This window comes from Dendrobates tinctorius, unplaced genomic scaffold, assembly GCF_039654945.1.
Source record: "Dendrobates tinctorius isolate UK_male_01 unplaced genomic scaffold, ASM3965494v1 ptg000158l, whole genome shotgun sequence".
NCBI classification, from domain to species: domain Eukaryota; kingdom Metazoa; phylum Chordata; class Amphibia; order Anura; family Dendrobatidae; genus Dendrobates; species Dendrobates tinctorius.
Genome location: NW_027361825.1, coordinates 968,565 through 984,688, shown reverse-complemented (window position 1 = coordinate 984,688; position 16,124 = coordinate 968,565). Strand labels below are relative to the sequence as shown.

The 16,124-nt window shown below is 43.7% G+C and overlaps 1 protein-coding gene across 1 annotated transcript in view; it reads right to left on the bottom strand.

Annotated features, from left to right (window-relative positions):
* Nucleotides 1-16,124, bottom strand: part of LOC141052170 (class I histocompatibility antigen, F10 alpha chain-like) — a 105,011-nt gene that overhangs the window by 24,678 nt on the left and 64,209 nt on the right. The window contains exon 7 of the mRNA XM_073549397.1: nucleotides 7,285-7,383. Within this exon, the coding sequence (XP_073405498.1) occupies nucleotides 7,285-7,383 (99 nt within the window). The remainder of the gene's footprint in view (nucleotides 1-7,284; nucleotides 7,384-16,124) is intronic.

The following is a 16,124-nucleotide window of genomic DNA, read 5'->3' as shown; positions in this document are numbered from 1 at the left end:
GGGCCCCTATGCCCATGGACGGGATAGTACGTCGGGCGCGATCAGCGGCGCCCACGTGGTGAGCGCCGCTGATCGCGGCCGGGTGTCAGCTGATTATCACAGCTGACACCCGGCACAATGTGTCAGGGGTGGTCACGGACCACCCCCGACACGTTAACCCCTTGCACACCACGATCAAACATGATCGCGGTGTACCGGGAGTTAAAGGGAAGCATCGGCAGGGAGGGGGCTCCCTCCGTGCTTCCCTGAGCCCCCCACGGCAGCGCAATGTGCAGCGCTGCTGCGGGGGACTCCTTTCCTCAAGGCCCCTGAATCCAAGATGGCGACGGGGGCCTTCGGGGGCCTGAGGAAGCTGGCTTCCTCAGTGCCTGCAAAGCGCAGGCATGAGGAAGTCTTCTGCAGTGACTGTGTCAGATCGCTGATCTGTCACAGTGATCTGTGATGTGACAGATCAGCGATCTGTCACAGGACAGTGATGTCCCACCTGGGACTATTTAATAAAGTAAAAAAAAAAAAAAAAAAAGTGTAAAAATAATTTAAAAAAAATCGCCAAATAAATTAGAAAAAAAAAAAAAAATATTCCCCCAATAAATACATTTTTTGGAAATAATAAAAAAAACAATAAAAGTACACATATTAGGTATCGCCGCGTCCGTAACGACCCGCCCTATAAAACTGTCCCATTAGTTAACCCCTTTAGCGAACCCCTTAAAAAATAGAAATAAAAAACGAAGCAAAAAATAATGATTTATTATCATACTACCAAACAAAAAGTGTAACAACGCGCGATCAAAAAGACGCATATAAATATCCATGGTACCGCTGCAAAAACATCATCTTGTCCCGCAAAAAATGAGCCGCCACACAGCATCATCAGCGAAAAAATAAAAAAGTTATAGCTCGCAGAATAAAGCGATGCAAAAATAATTATTTTTTATATAAAATAGTTTTCATTGCATAAAACCGACAAAAACACAAAAAAACGACCTAAATGAGGTATCGCTGTAACCGTACTGACCCGAAGAATAAAACCGCTTTATCAATTTTACTGCACGCGGAACGGTGTAAACGCACCCCCCCAAAAGAAATTCATGAAACGCTGGTTTTTCTTCATTCTGCGTCCCAAAAATCGGAATAAAAAGCGATCAAAAAATTTTACGTGCCCGAAAATGGTACCAATAAAAACGTCAACTCGTCCCGCAAAAAATAAGACCTCACATGACTCTGTGGGTCAAAATACGGAAAAATTATAGCTCTCAATATGTGGTGATGCAAAAACTATTTTTACAATAAAAAGCGTCTTTTAGCGTGCGACAGCCGCCAAACATAAAAACCGCCATAAATAGTAAATCAAACCCCCCGTTATCACCCCCTTAGTTAGGGAAAAATAATAAAATAAAAAAAATGTATTTATTTCCATTTTTCCATTAGGGTTAGGGCTAGGGGTGTGTTGGGGTAGGGTTAGGGCTAGGGTTAGGGTAGGGTTAGGGCTAGGGTTAGGGTTAGGGCTAGGGGCATGTTGGGGTTCGGGTTGGAGTTAGAATTGGGGGTTTCCACTGTTTGGGCACATCAGGGGCTCTCCAAATGCAACATGGCGTCTGATCTCAATTCCAGCCAATTCTGAGTTGAAAAAGTCAAATGGTGCTCCTTCCCTTCCAAGCTCTGCCATGCGCCCAAACAGTGTTTTACCCCCACATGTAGGGTATCAGCCTACTCAGGACAAATTGCAAAACAATTTTTGGGGTCCAATTTCTCCTGTTACCGTTAGGAAAATAAAAAATTGGGGGCAAAAATATCATTTTTGTGGAAAAAAATGATTTTTTTATTTTCACGTCCGAGTGTTATAAACTTCTGTGAAGCACTTGGGGGTTCAAAGTGCTCACCACACATCTAGATAAGTTCCGTGGGGGGTCTAGTGTCCAAAATGGGGTCACTTGTGGGGAGTTTCAATAGTTTAGGTACATCAGGGGCTCTCCAAACGCACATGACACCCGCAGACCATTCCATCAAAGTCTGCATTCCAAAACGTCACTACTTCCCTTCCGAGCCCCGACGTGTGCCCATACAGTAGTTTTCTCCCACATATGGGGTATCAGCATACTCAGGACAAATTGGACAACAACTTTTAAGGTACAATTTCTCCTGGTACCCTTGGGAAAATAAAAAAATGGTGACTAAAAGATCATGTTTGTGGAAAAAATACGAATTTTTTATTTTCACGCCCGGGCGTTATAAACTTCTGTGAAGCACTGGGGGGGTTCAAAGTGCTCACCACACATCTAGATAAGTTCCTTGGGGGGTCTAGTTTACAAAATGGTGTCATTTGTGGGGGGTTTCCACTGTTTAGGTACATCAGGGGCTCTCCAAACGCACATGACACCCGCAGACCATTCCATCAAAGTCTGCATTCCAAAACGTCACTACTTCCCTTCCGAGCCCCGACGTGTGCCCATACAGTAGTTTTCTCCCACATATGGGGGTATCAGCATACTCAGGACAAATTGGACAACAACTTTTAAGGTCCAATTTCTCCTGGTACCCTTGGGAAAATAAAAAAATGGTGACTAAAAGATCATGTTTGTGGAAAAAATACGAATTTTTTATTTTCACGCCCGGGCGTTATAAACTTCTGTGAAGCACTGGGGGGTTCAAAGTGCTCACCACACATCTAGATAAGTTCCTTGGGGGGTCTAGTTTACAAAATGGTGTCATTTGTGGGGGGTTTCCACTGTTTAGGTACATTAGGGGCTCTCCAAAGGCAACATGACACCCGCAGACCATTCCATCAAAGTCTGCATTCCAAAACGTCACTACTTCCCTTCCGAGCCCCGACGTGTGCCCATACAGTAGTTTTCTCCCACATGTGGGGTATCAGCATACTCAGGACAAATTGGACAACAACTTTTAAGGTCCAATTTCTCCTGGTACCCTTGGGAAAATAAAAAAATGGTGACTAAAAGATCATGTTTGTGGAAAAAATACGAATTTTTTATTTTCACGCCCAGGCGTTATAAACTTCTGTGAAGCACTGGGGGGGGTCAAAGTGCTCACCACACATCTAGATAAGTTCCTTAGGGGGTCTAGTTTCCAAAATGGTGTCATTTGTGGGGGGTTTCCACTGTTTTGGTACATCAGGAGTTTTCCAAACGCGACATGGTGTCCGATCTCAATTCCAGCCAAAAACGTCAAATGGCGCTGCTTCCCTTCCGAGCTCTGCCATGCGCCCAAATAGTGGTTTACCCCCACATGTGGGGTATCAGCGTACTCAGGACAAATTGCACAATAATTTTTAGGGTCTTGTTACCCTTGGAAAAATAAGAATTGAGGGTGAAAAGATCATTTTTGTGGAAAAAATATGATTTTTTAATTGTATGGCTTTATGTTATAAACTTCTGTGAAGCCCATGGGGGTTCAAAGTTCTCACCACACATCTAGATAAGTTCCTTAGGGGGTCTAGTTTCCAAAATGGTGTCATTTGTGGGGGGTTTCCACTGTTTTGGTACATCAGGGGTTTTCCAAACGCGACATGGTGTCCGATCTCAATTCCAGCCAAAAACGTCAAATGGCGCTGCTTTCCTTCCGAGCTCTGCCATGCGCCCAAATAGTGGTTTACCCCCACATGTGGGGTATCAGCGTACTCAGGACAAATTGCACAATAACTTTTACGGTCCTGTTACCCTTGGAAAAATAAGAATTGAGGGTGAAAAGATCATTTTTGTGGAAAAAATATGATTTTTTAATTGTATGGCTTTATGTTATAAACTTCTGTGAAGCCCATGGGGGTTCAAAGTTCTCACCACACATCTAGATAAGTTCCTTAGGGGGTCTAGTTTCCACAATGGTGTCATTTGTGGGGGTTTCCACTGTTTAGGTACATCAGGGACTCTCCAAACGTGACATGGCGTCCAATCTGAATTCCAGCCAATTTTGCATTGAAAAAGTCAAACGGCGCTCCTTCCATTCTGAGCTCTGCCATGCGCCGAAACAGTCGTTCCCCCCCACATATCAGGTATCTGCGTACTCAGGACAAATTGCACAATAACTTTTGCAGTCCAATTTCTCCTGTTACCCTTGGTAAAATAAAAAAAATTGAACCTGAATTATTTTTTTTATGAAAAAAAGTTAGATGTTCATTTTTTTTTTAAATATTCAAAAAAATTCCTGTGACGCACCTAAAGGGTTAATAAACTTCTTGAATGTGGTTTTGAGCACCTTAAGGGGTGCAGTTTTTAGAATGGTGTCACTTTTGGGTATTTTCTATCATATAGACCCCTCAAAGTGGCTTCAAATGTGATGTGGTCCTAAAAATAAAATGGTGTTGTAAAAATGAGAAATCGCTGGTCAACTTTTAACCCTTATAACTTCCTAACAAAAAAAAAATTTTGGTTCCAAAATTGTGCTGATGTAAAGTAAACATGTGGGAAATGTTAGTTATCAAGTTTTTTGTGTGCCGTATCTCTGTGATTTAAGGGCATAAAAATTCAAAGTTGGAAAATTGCGAAATTTTCAAAATTTTTGCCAAATTTCCGTTTTTTTCACAAATAAACGCAAGTTATTTGAATGAAATTTTACCACTAACATGAAGTACAATATGTCACGAGAAAACAATGTCAGAATCACCGGGATCAATGGAAGCGTTCCAGAGTTATGACCTCATAAAGGTACAGTGGTCAGAATTGTAAAAATTGGCCCGGTCATGAACGTGCAAACCACCCTTGGGGGTGAAGGGGTTAAAAAAGACAATGAAAAACTGGAGCAAGTTCAGAGAAGAGCTACCAGGATGGTGAGCAGACTGCAAAGTATCTTCTACGAGGAACGGTTAAAGGATCTGAGAATATTTAGGTTGCAGAAGAGAAGACTGAGAGGAGACTTAGTAGGTGTCTACAAATATCTGAAGGGCTGCTATACTACAGAGGGATCATCCTTATTATCATTTGCACATGGAAACACGAGAAACAATGGAATTAAACTGAAAGAAGATACCGATTAGAGATTAGAAAAAAACTTTTTGACAATGAGGGTGATCAATGAGTGGAACAGGCTGCCATGAGAGTTGGTGAGTTCTCCTTCAATGGAAGTCTTCAAACAGATGGCTTAGTGATGAAGTCTGAGATAGTTTAGTGCATTGAGTAGGGGTTGGACATGATGATAGATAATTGGGAAAAGGGAAAAAGAGGGGAAAGAATGTGATTAAAAATTAACTTTTATTAAATATTAAATAGGTGTTTTATTAAAACAAATTCACATACATAGATAGCAGGGATCTTGGCAAGGACGTATATTGAGTCACAGTTAGTTGTCTTGTTATAATCACAACTGTGACAGATTATAATGGAGTACCAGCTATATCATACCAGTTACATAATTTATTTGAAAGTGCATATTACAGAACACATAAGAGGTCAATAACACATTTTTGACCTAGTTCTGTGTGTCAATTAGATATCATCAATTCATATACTTTATATCTGGCATAAAATCTGAGACCCTAATTATGGATATATGAAACCCAACCAATAATTTACAAGGATCCAATCTACAGCGTGGACCATTTATATGGATACACCTAAATAAAAAGGGAATGGTTGGTGATATCAACTTCCTGTTTGTGGCACATTAGTATATGGGAGGGGGGAAACTTTTCAAGATGGGTGGTGACCATGGCGGCCATTTTGAAGTCGGCCAATTTGGATCCAACTTTATTTTTTCCAGTGTGAAGAGAGTCATGTGACACATCAAACTTGTTGAGAATTTCACAAGAAAAACAATGGTGTGCTTGGTTTTACCATAACTTTATTTTTTCATGAGTTATTTACAAGTTTATGACCACTTATAAAATGTGTTCAAAGTGCTGCCTATTGTGTTGAATTGTCAATGCAACCCCCCTCTTCTCCCACTCTTGACACACTGATAGCGACACCGCAGAAGAAATGCTAGTCTATGCTAGTCTAAGGGGGTCAGATTCCTTGTAAGAATGCTCGGACCTGACACCCATAAAGTGGTGGTGCACCATCTTGCTGGAAAAACTCAGGGAACATACCATCTTCAGTGCATAAAGAGGGCAACACATCATCATGTAGCCATTTCAGATATCCAGTGGCATTGAGGTTTCCATTGACGTAGAATGGCCCACTATCTTTGTACCCCATATACCACACCATACCATCAATTATGGGTGTCAGGTCCGAGCATTCCTACATGAAGAGTTTCCTGGAAAGTGGATTGGTCCAAAATGGCTGACTTCAAAATGGCCGCTATGTTCACCACCCATCTTGAAAAGTTTCCCCCTCCCATTTACTAATGTGCCACAAACAGGAAGCTGATATCACCAACCATTCACATTTTATTTAGGTGTATCCATATAAATGGCCCATGCTTTAATTGTATCTCTGCAGTCAGGTTTTGTATCGGGACCTTAGTGGGTCACAATTGTGATTATAACATAACAAGACAACTAACTGACTTACTCGGATCCTTACCAAGATGTATGTGAATTTGTTTTAATAAAGCACATATTATTTAATAATTAATAAAAGTTAATTTTTTTCACATTTTCCCTCACTTTTTCCTTCTTCCCAATTGCCTACTATCTCTTGGTGGTGTCTACCTATGTGAATAGAGGAGCTACAGTTCATTGATGATATAATGAATTCTCAGATGTATGACTTTATAGTGAAAAAGAAGATGCTGCCATCACTCTGTACCTGTGGTAGACATACACTTTTCCAACATTTAAGGCTACTGTTACATTTCTGAAGGACAGGGTAAAGTGATTCAGTGGCCAAGTGTCTCGTGATCTGACCCCAACCGAACACCTATCAGGATGTCTGAAGAGATAAATTGTCATCACTCTCCATCCAGCAACCGGGGTGTAAAAGAGCTCGTTCTTGTAGAATGGAGAATGATTTCAGGCCTAGAGGACTTGGTGCCGTCCTTAATAATCATGGAGGTCATACAATATACTATACATAGGAGTTTTTGATGTGGGGTGTACTCATTTTTGCATTAACCAATTTCAATAAAACAACATTTTGTAAAGAAATTTATATTATTAACCTCACTGTCATGTTATAAGTGATAAAAATGTTCTATGAGACTCGGTTTTGTCAAAATTTTGAAAATTGTTCTTGTGTTCAGTGAGATATTGATTAAAGTCTTACTTTTCAAAGGGGTGTACTTATTTGTGCTAAACGCTGTATATGACAATTACTTTTTCTCTAGAAATGCTCTTTTGACAGTCATCCTAGTGTAGAAGAGAAGAGATGCGGTGTTATTGGCACTTACTTAAACACACGAGAAATCCAACAAAGCTGACAATGACCACACCGAACACCATCACACAGATGATCATTAATCTGAACTGGACACTGGGCATTATTGGTTCTGGTTATTAAAAAGAAAGATAAAAATGAGCTGCAGATTATACTGAGAGCATAATATCACATTAGTCTCCTCTGAGATGATGATGTATGTGTAGTGTATAGTATTACTTCTACAGTACGAGAAATAAGTATTTGATCCCTTGCTGATTTTGTAAGTTTGCCCACTGACAAAGACATGAACAGGCTTTAATTTTAAGTGTAGGTTAATTTTAACATTGAGAGATAGAATATCAAAAATAAAATCCAGAAAATCACATGGTATAAATTATATAAATTTATTTGCATTTTGCAGTGAGAAATAAGTATTTGATCCCTCTGGCAAACAAGACTTAATACTTGGTGGCAAAGCCCTTGTTGGCAAGCACAGCAGTCAGACGTTTTTTGTAGTTGATGATGAGGTGTGCCCCCATGTCAGGAGGAATTTTGGTCCACTCCTCTTTGCAGATCATCTCTCAATCATTACGATTTTGAGGCTGTCGCTTGGCAACTCAGAGCTTCATCTCCCTCCCTCCCTCTTCTATGGGATTAAGGTCTGGAGACTGGCTCAGCCACTCCATGACCTTAATGTGCTTCTTTTTGAGCCCCTCCTTTGTTGCCTTCGCTGTATGTTTTGGGACATTGTCTTGCTGGAAGACCCAGCCACAACCCATTTTTAATGTCCAAGCAGAGGGAACGAGGTTGTCACTCAGGATTTTACGGTACATGGCTCCATCTCTTCTCCCATTGTGGTGAAGTAGTCTTGTGCCCTTAGCAGAGAAACATCCTCAAAACATAATGTTTTCCCCTCCATGCTTGACAGTGGGGATGGTGTTCTTTGGGTCATAGGCATTTCTCTTCTTCCAAACACGGTGAGTTGAGTTAATGTCAAAGTCCTCAATTTTTGTCTCATCTGACCACAGCACCTTTTCCCAATCACTCACAGAATCATCCATGTGTTCATTGGCAAAATTCAGATGAGCCTGCACATGTGCCTTCTTGAGCAGGGGGACCTTGCGGGCATTGCAGAATTTTAAGCCTTTACGGCGTGATGTGTTACCAATGGTTTTCTTGCTGCCTGGGTTCCAAGCTGCCTTGAGATCATTAACAATTCCCCCCCATGTAATTTTAGGATGATCTCTCATAGAGATGAGCGAATATTTCAGTACTCGGTTCGGATCACGATCGCCGAATTTGCAATATTCGCCGAATATAGCCGAACATACACAGCACAAAGCCAGCGTTTCCCACACTGTGTGACAGCAAGGGAAACACCAGCATAGCACTTCTGATCGGTGGTGAAATTATCCCCGCCGGTCAGAGAGAAGCTAGAGCTGATGTTTTTAGCCAGGAGGTCCAATAGCCATAGCCTGTTCCTAGGCTATTAATATCAGCCCGCTGCTGTCTGCATAGCCTTTGCTGGTTATTAATTATAGAGGGACCCCACGTCATTTTTTTGGGGGGTCCCCCATTTTAATAGCTAGTAAAGGCTAAGTATACAGTTGTGAGCTGATACTAATAGCCTGGGAAGCTCAACCCCCTTCCCAGGCTATAAACATCTGCCCCCAGTCACCGTCTGTCCCTCTGCTTTTTACGAGAATTGCGCGGGAGGCCGTGCCATTTTTTCCAGAAAAATAATCTTTTAATAATTAAATACATGTACAGTAGCTTGCACACACTCTGTACTAATTGTATTTGTCACTGACATCTATATATCTATCTATTCTATATGTATTTACTGTATGTAATCCATCTCTTCTATCCTGTTGGCTGCAGCTGTGATTTTACAGTACACAGCAGATGAATTGCCGGCGTTTCTTCTATCTATCTCACTATGCAACATAAAAATATATATATATATATATATATATGTGTGTCACTGACATCTATATATCTATGTATTCTATGTGTATATATCTATTCTATCTATTCTATTCTAAGCTGTCACACTGTGATTTTATTGTACACGGCACATGAATTGACAGCTTTTATTTGATCTTTTACCAAATGTTACCGACTTTTTCCAGTTTTAAGAAAAATGCTTGTTACCCATCACAAATCCGAATGTACCATATTCGTGCCGAATTTATGTTTGGCGATCGTTTTCCAAACATATTTGCTCATCTCTAATCTCTCACCTTCCTCATGATCAAGGATACCCCACAAGGAGAGATTTTGCATGGTGACCCAGATCGATGTCGATTGACAGTCATTTTATATTTCTTCCATTTTCTTACTATTGCACCAACAGTTGTCTGCTTCTCACCCAGGGTCTTACTTATGGTTTTGTAGCCCATTCCAGCATTGTGCAGGTCTATGATCTTGTCCCTGACATCCTTAGAAAGCTCTTTGGTCTTGCCCATATTGTAGAGGTTAGAGTCTGATTGATTAATTGCGCCTGTGGACAGGAGTCTTTTATGAAGGTGACTATATAAGACAGCTGTCTTTAATGCAGGTAACGAGTTGATTAGGAGCGTCTAACTGGTCTGTAGGAGCCAGATCTCTTAATGGTTGGTAGAGGATCAAATATTTATTACTCACTGCAAAATGCAAATACATTTATTTATACAGGGTGATTTTCTGGATTTTATTTTTGATATTCTATCTCTCAATGTTAAAATCAACCTACCCTTAAAATTATAGACTGTTCATGTCTTTGTCAGTGGGCACACTTACAAAATCAGCAAGAGATCAAATATTCATTTCCCCCCCTGTATATACATTTACATCTCTATGTAATGTATCACTCACATTAGTCTCTTCTGTAGTGATTACATATGTGTAGTGTATAGTATTTCATACATTTACATCTACATCTCTACTTCATGTACAGTATCATTCATGTTAGTCTCCTCTGTAGTGATGACGTATGTGTATTGTGTAGTATTACATACATCAATATCTACATCTCATGCATCACTCACTTTAGACTTTTCTGTAGTGATGACATATGTAGTGTATAGTATTACATCCATGTACATCTACATCTCTATCTCATGTATCACTCACATTTGTCTCCTCTGTGTTGATGATGTATGTGTATTATATAGCATTCCATATATTTACATCGCTATTTCATGTATCACTCATGTTAGCAAGCAGTGTAAATGGTAACCATGTCATTCAACTTCTGATCTGAACCACCCTGCATGCATTTCACTCCATTCAATGTTAGCAAGCAGTGTAAATGGTAACCATGTCATTCAACTTCTTTGCTATAATTCATCTGTTACACTGTTCTCAGTACTTACTGTTGTATATCCATGGGGAGGGGAACTCTGTAGATGTTATCTCAGGACAGGTGCTCTAGCCTAGAGATGGAATCAGGACTGCATCTTTCATCATATCTTGCACACCAGGATGGGTTGAGCAGCTGTTGCTAACTTATAACTAAGCAGCTCCCACAATTCACCTCTCCTGGCCCTGTATTGGGGTGTATAGATTCATTCTTGTCATGATCCATGCTGCATCATGTCAGATAAGAGCACTGGTAACCTCTTTTTTTTTCTCTCTATGGTCATTGCACTGGTGTTTTTAGAGATAGTTTTGCCCCCGGTGGTGGTTAGTGTAATTGCACGGGAATCACTAACAGGTGTGTTTACTCAATAAAGGTGTGTCAGTTGTGCTCACTCACGTTGGTGATATTGTTGGTCTTTTCCAACCATCCTGGGTGAAGGAAGGAGCTGAGGAAAGTCCAGGGCAGTTCAGTCAGAGTCCTGGAGTGGCAGCTATGGTGTCAGCGAGGAGTTCATGTAAAGCATGGTGGAGTGGCAGCTATGGTGTCAGTGAAGAATTCTTGCAAAGCTTGGTAGAGTGGCAGCTATGGTGTAGAGCTGCACTCAGTTTCTGGACTCTGTTGCTGGAAGCTGCACTCAGGTGCTGGACTCCATTGCTGGACAGTTGCACTCAGGTGCTGGACACTGTTGCTGGAAAGCTGCACTCAGGTGCTGGACTCCGTTGCTGGACAGTTGTACTCAGGTGCTGGACACTGTTGCTGGAGCTGCACTCAGGTGCTGGACTCTGTTGCTCCAAGGCGGCACTCGGGTGCTGGACGCTGTTGCTGTAAAGCTGCACCCAGGTGCTGGACTCCGTTGCTGGACAGTTGTACTCAGGTGCTGGACACTGTTGCTGGAGCTGCACTCAGGTGCTGGACTCTGTTGCTCCAAGGCGGCACTCGGGTGCTGGACGCTGTTGCTGGAAAGCTGCACTCAGGTGCTGGACTCCGTTGCTGGACAGTTGTACTCAGGTGCTGGACACTGTTGCTGGAGCTGCACTCAGGTGCTGGACTCTGTTGCTCCAAGGCGGCACTCGGGTGCTGGACGCTGTTGCTGTAAAGCTGCACCCAGGTGTTGGACACGGTGGGAGGAAGATGCATTAAGGTGTTGGACTCTGTTGCCAGGAGCAAGTGCATCAGAGCAAAGCTAAGTGTTTCCCTGTTTGTCACTTTTCCTCATGTTGGTGTTAGTACAGCAGTAGGGCCAGTGCCTGCACCACCCAGCTCCCTAGTAAGGAATAGGTGTAGGGTGTGCAAGGGTGACGGGTATCCTGATCGGCGACCGGTGAGGAGCCTGTATAGGGAACGTTAGGAGTGTTAGGAACACTGACTCAGGGGAGTGCAGGTGGTCTCCACGTCCCCCGTTCCCTATCGCAGGGCCCACCATTGTAAATGTTTCCCTATCCCCTGTGTCTTGTTGTATTAGTTACCGGCCTGCGGGCCACGTCACACTGAACAATTACACGTGCCGTGTCCTGTTGTATTAGTTACCGGCCTGCTGGCCGTGTCACACAGGACGGGGTACGTGACAATTCTAAGGGGAACACGCATGTGAAGGGTCGCACGCATTCAGCAAAGCATCACATTAGCTAAGCATCCAGCAAAAGACAGTTTCTCCATGACAGTCAGGGCAGGAGTCAGGTAACCCACACTTTGTTCTCCCTTTTAGCCATGTGCTTTATTTAAATCCTCCTGTGTTCCTTTGCCATCCACATTCACCGCCCCATCCCTCCTCCATCACAACTCATGCACATCAGCCCCTCTATACTTCCCTCTCCCATGTACTTCTCACCTTCCTGTAAAACCTCAGCCCATCTTGCCCAAACACATTGCACAAAAAAACTTCTTACTTTTCAAAGAACTACTTGCTTTTTATGTTCCTACTCCTACTGATTTCAGGGGACATCTCCCCCAACCCAGGGCCACCATCCCCCAGCCTCAACCCCTACCCTACCCCATATTAAAACCATAGTAATCTTATTAATATTACTTGCACTCCTGTTGTGAATTCATTTTCCCCTTCACCATTGAGGTCTGATGAATCCCTCTTCTGGTGAAGGAAGTTAGTGAGGCTGATTACAAAGCACCTGAGCAGAATGATGATGACTGGGATTGCTGACTGGATATAAGGCAGCCGACGCCCTCCTGCCTTGCGGGTGATTACTCTGAGGGATTCTTGGAGACCAGTCTGATTCCTGCTCCTCAAAAGCTAAGTGTTCTGCTCTACTTTTTGCATTTGTGTTTTGGTTTTGTTTTGCCTTGTTTTTCTGGATTTCTGCCTTTCCCTGCTGGGTGAGCTGAATTCCTTTTTGCTCTGTCTTCAGATAATACCTGAGTACTGATATAGTCTTTTTGAAGCCTAGCGTCTTCAGGGCCTTTTTCCCTATCAGTCTGTTGGCTCTTGTTTTTGAGAGGGTTTTGGCGGATTGCAGACAGCAGCTTTCCTATTCTGTCCTATTTAGTTAGCTTGGGCCCCATCATTTGCTCAGCCTATCTTTCTATCTGTGTGAGTGTTTTTTCATCTTGCTTCACCGTCATTATATGTTGGGGGCTGCCTATTGCTTTGGGGTCTGCTCTGGGGCAGTTTAGATTTCCCTTTCTGTCTTTAGGCTATGTAGTTCTCCGGCTGTGATCGAGGGGTCTAGGGCACCGTAGGAACCCCCCACGGCTACTGCTAGTTGTTGTTGTTAGGTTCAGGGGTCTGCAATCCGATAGCTGCCAACTTCTCTGGTTTTCTGGATTTAGCTAGTATTTCTGTTTTTGCCTCCTACGGTGACTCATCCATAACACACTCCCGCATTTCCTTCATTTAACTGTGCCCTCTGGAATCCACGGTCTGTATGTAACAAAATTCCTTTCCTGCACAATTACTTTCTGAACAACTCTCTGAATCTGTTGGCCCTCACTGAAAACTGGATTCAGGATTCTGACACTGTCTCCCCTACTGCCAATTCCCATGGTGGCTTACAATTCACCCAAACCCCGAGACCCACAAACAGATCTGGTGGTGGAGTCGGCATACTCCTGTCCCCACATTGCACTTTCCAGGTCATCCCCCCAGTTCCATCACTCTCATTCCCGTCTTTTGAGGTCCACACTATCAGGCTCTTCCGTCCCCTCCCCCTCAGATTAGCAGTCATATACCGGCCTCCAGGCTCACCCACCCACTTTCTTGACCACTACTCAGCCTGGCTGCCGCACTTCATGTCCTCGGAACTACCAACCCTTATCCTGGGAGACTTCAACATCTCCATTAACAGCCCCACTTCCACATCTGCACCCCAGCTTCTATCACTTACCACTTCTCTTGGCCTCTCACAGCTCTCAACCTCAGAGACACACAAAGACGGTAACACCCTTGACCTGGTCTTTGTCTGGCTCTGCTCAATCTCCTACCTAAATAACGCACCGCTTTCCTTCTCTGATCACAACATTCTCTCCTTCATGCTCACAAATTCCTGCCCACCCCAGCACACTCCTACCTATCATACATTCAGAAATCTACAAGCCATTAAACCTCAGACACTTTCAGACTCCCTACAATATTCCCTATCCCCAATCTCCTCTTTTTGCTGTCCTGATCTGGCTGTTCATCACTACAACAACACTATTAGAAGCACCTTTGACCAAGTAGCACCCCTCACCCTCAGAACCTCCAAACACAGAGTAAAACAGCCCTGGCTCACATTGCAAACTCGACTACTCCAGCGATGCTCTAGAAGTGCTGAATGCCGATGGAGAAAAACCCACACACCAGAAGACTTCATCCACTTCAAATTTATGTTAAGAACCTATAACTCGGCCCTTCACCTCGCCAAACAGACCTACTTCATCACCCTGATCTCCTCACTAGCCAACAACCCCAAAAAACTTTTTGACACCTTTCACTCCCTCCTCAGGCCAAAAGCACAAGCCCCTATCACAGACATTTGTGCGGATGACCTGGCCTCCCACTTTATAGAGAAAATAGATAATATCCATCAGGAAATCCGCTCCCAATCACCAAGTGTTGTGACTCCCACCCCTCCCTGCATTTCCCCTGGCTCACTTTCCACATTTGATCCCATCACATACGAAGTCTCCAGACTCCTCTCGTCCGACCACATTCACTACAGACCCTATTCCCTCACATCTCCTCCAGTCATCACAACTCGCCTAACTACAATCTTGAATCTCTCCCTCTCCTCTGGCATTTTCCCATTATTCAAACACTCTATCATTACTCCATTACTAAAGAAACCCGCTCTCGACCCATCCTGCACAAACAACTACAGACCAGTCTCCAATCTTCCATTCATCTCTAAACTTTTGGAGTGCCTAGTCTACTCCCGCCTTACCCGTTACTTCTCCACTCACTCACTCCTAGACCCTTCACAGTCTGGCTTCCGCCCCCTACATTTGACTGAAACTGCACTCAAAGTGACCAATGACCTTCTGACAGCAAAATGTAACGGTGACCACTCTCTGCTCATTCTTCTCGACTTTTCTGTAGCTTTCGACACTGTCGGCCACTGTCTCCTACTCCCTAGGCTCCAGTCACTAGGCATTAAGAACACCACTCTCTCCTGGTTCTCTTCCTATCTTTCTGACCGCTCCTTCAGTGTTTTGTTTGCTGGCTCCACGTCATCTCCTCTTCCTCTCGCTGTCAGGGTACCTCAGGGCTCAGTCCTTGGCCCTCTTCTCTTCTCTCTCTACATGGCCCCAATTGGACAGACCATCAGCAGATTTGGCTTTCAGTACCATCTTTATGCTGATGACACACAACTATGCACGTCATCCCCCGACCTTACCCCCGCGGTACTACAGAACGCCAGTGACTGTCTGTCCGCAGTCTCCAACATCATGTCCGCTCTCTATCTGAAACTTAACATCTCAAAAACTGAACTTCTTCCGCTCCCGCCATCTACTAACCTCCCCAAATCTGACATTTCCCTCTCCGTGGGTGGCACCATAATAACATCCCGGCAGCAGGCGCGCTGTGTGGGTGTTTTGTTTGACTCCAATCTCTCCTTCACATCCCATATACAATCTCTTGCCCGCTCTTGCCGCTTACACCTAAAGAACATTCCCAGAATCCGCTCTTTTCTCCCCATGGAAACAGTAAAAACCCTCTCTGTCGCATTGATCCACTCCCGCCTGGACTACTGCAATGCTCTATTAATTGACCACCCAGTTACTCGACTTTCCTCTCTCCAGTCCATACTTAATGCAGCAGCCAGGGTCATCCATCTGGCTAATCGGTACTCAGACACGTCCACTGTCACGTTGCCATCGGATACAGGGACTGCTGTTCCTGCTTCGGCCACTAGGAGGCACCAGACTGGCATGTCGCCGTCAGACCCGAGCTCTGCTATTCCGGTCTCGGCCTCTGAGAGGCGCCGGACTGTCATGTCACGGTCAAACTCGGGGACGGCTGTTCCTGCCTCGACCACTGGGAGGCGCCGTGGTCCGCCCGTGGGTACTGCTAACAGGGAGGAGGCTCCTCCGCAGGC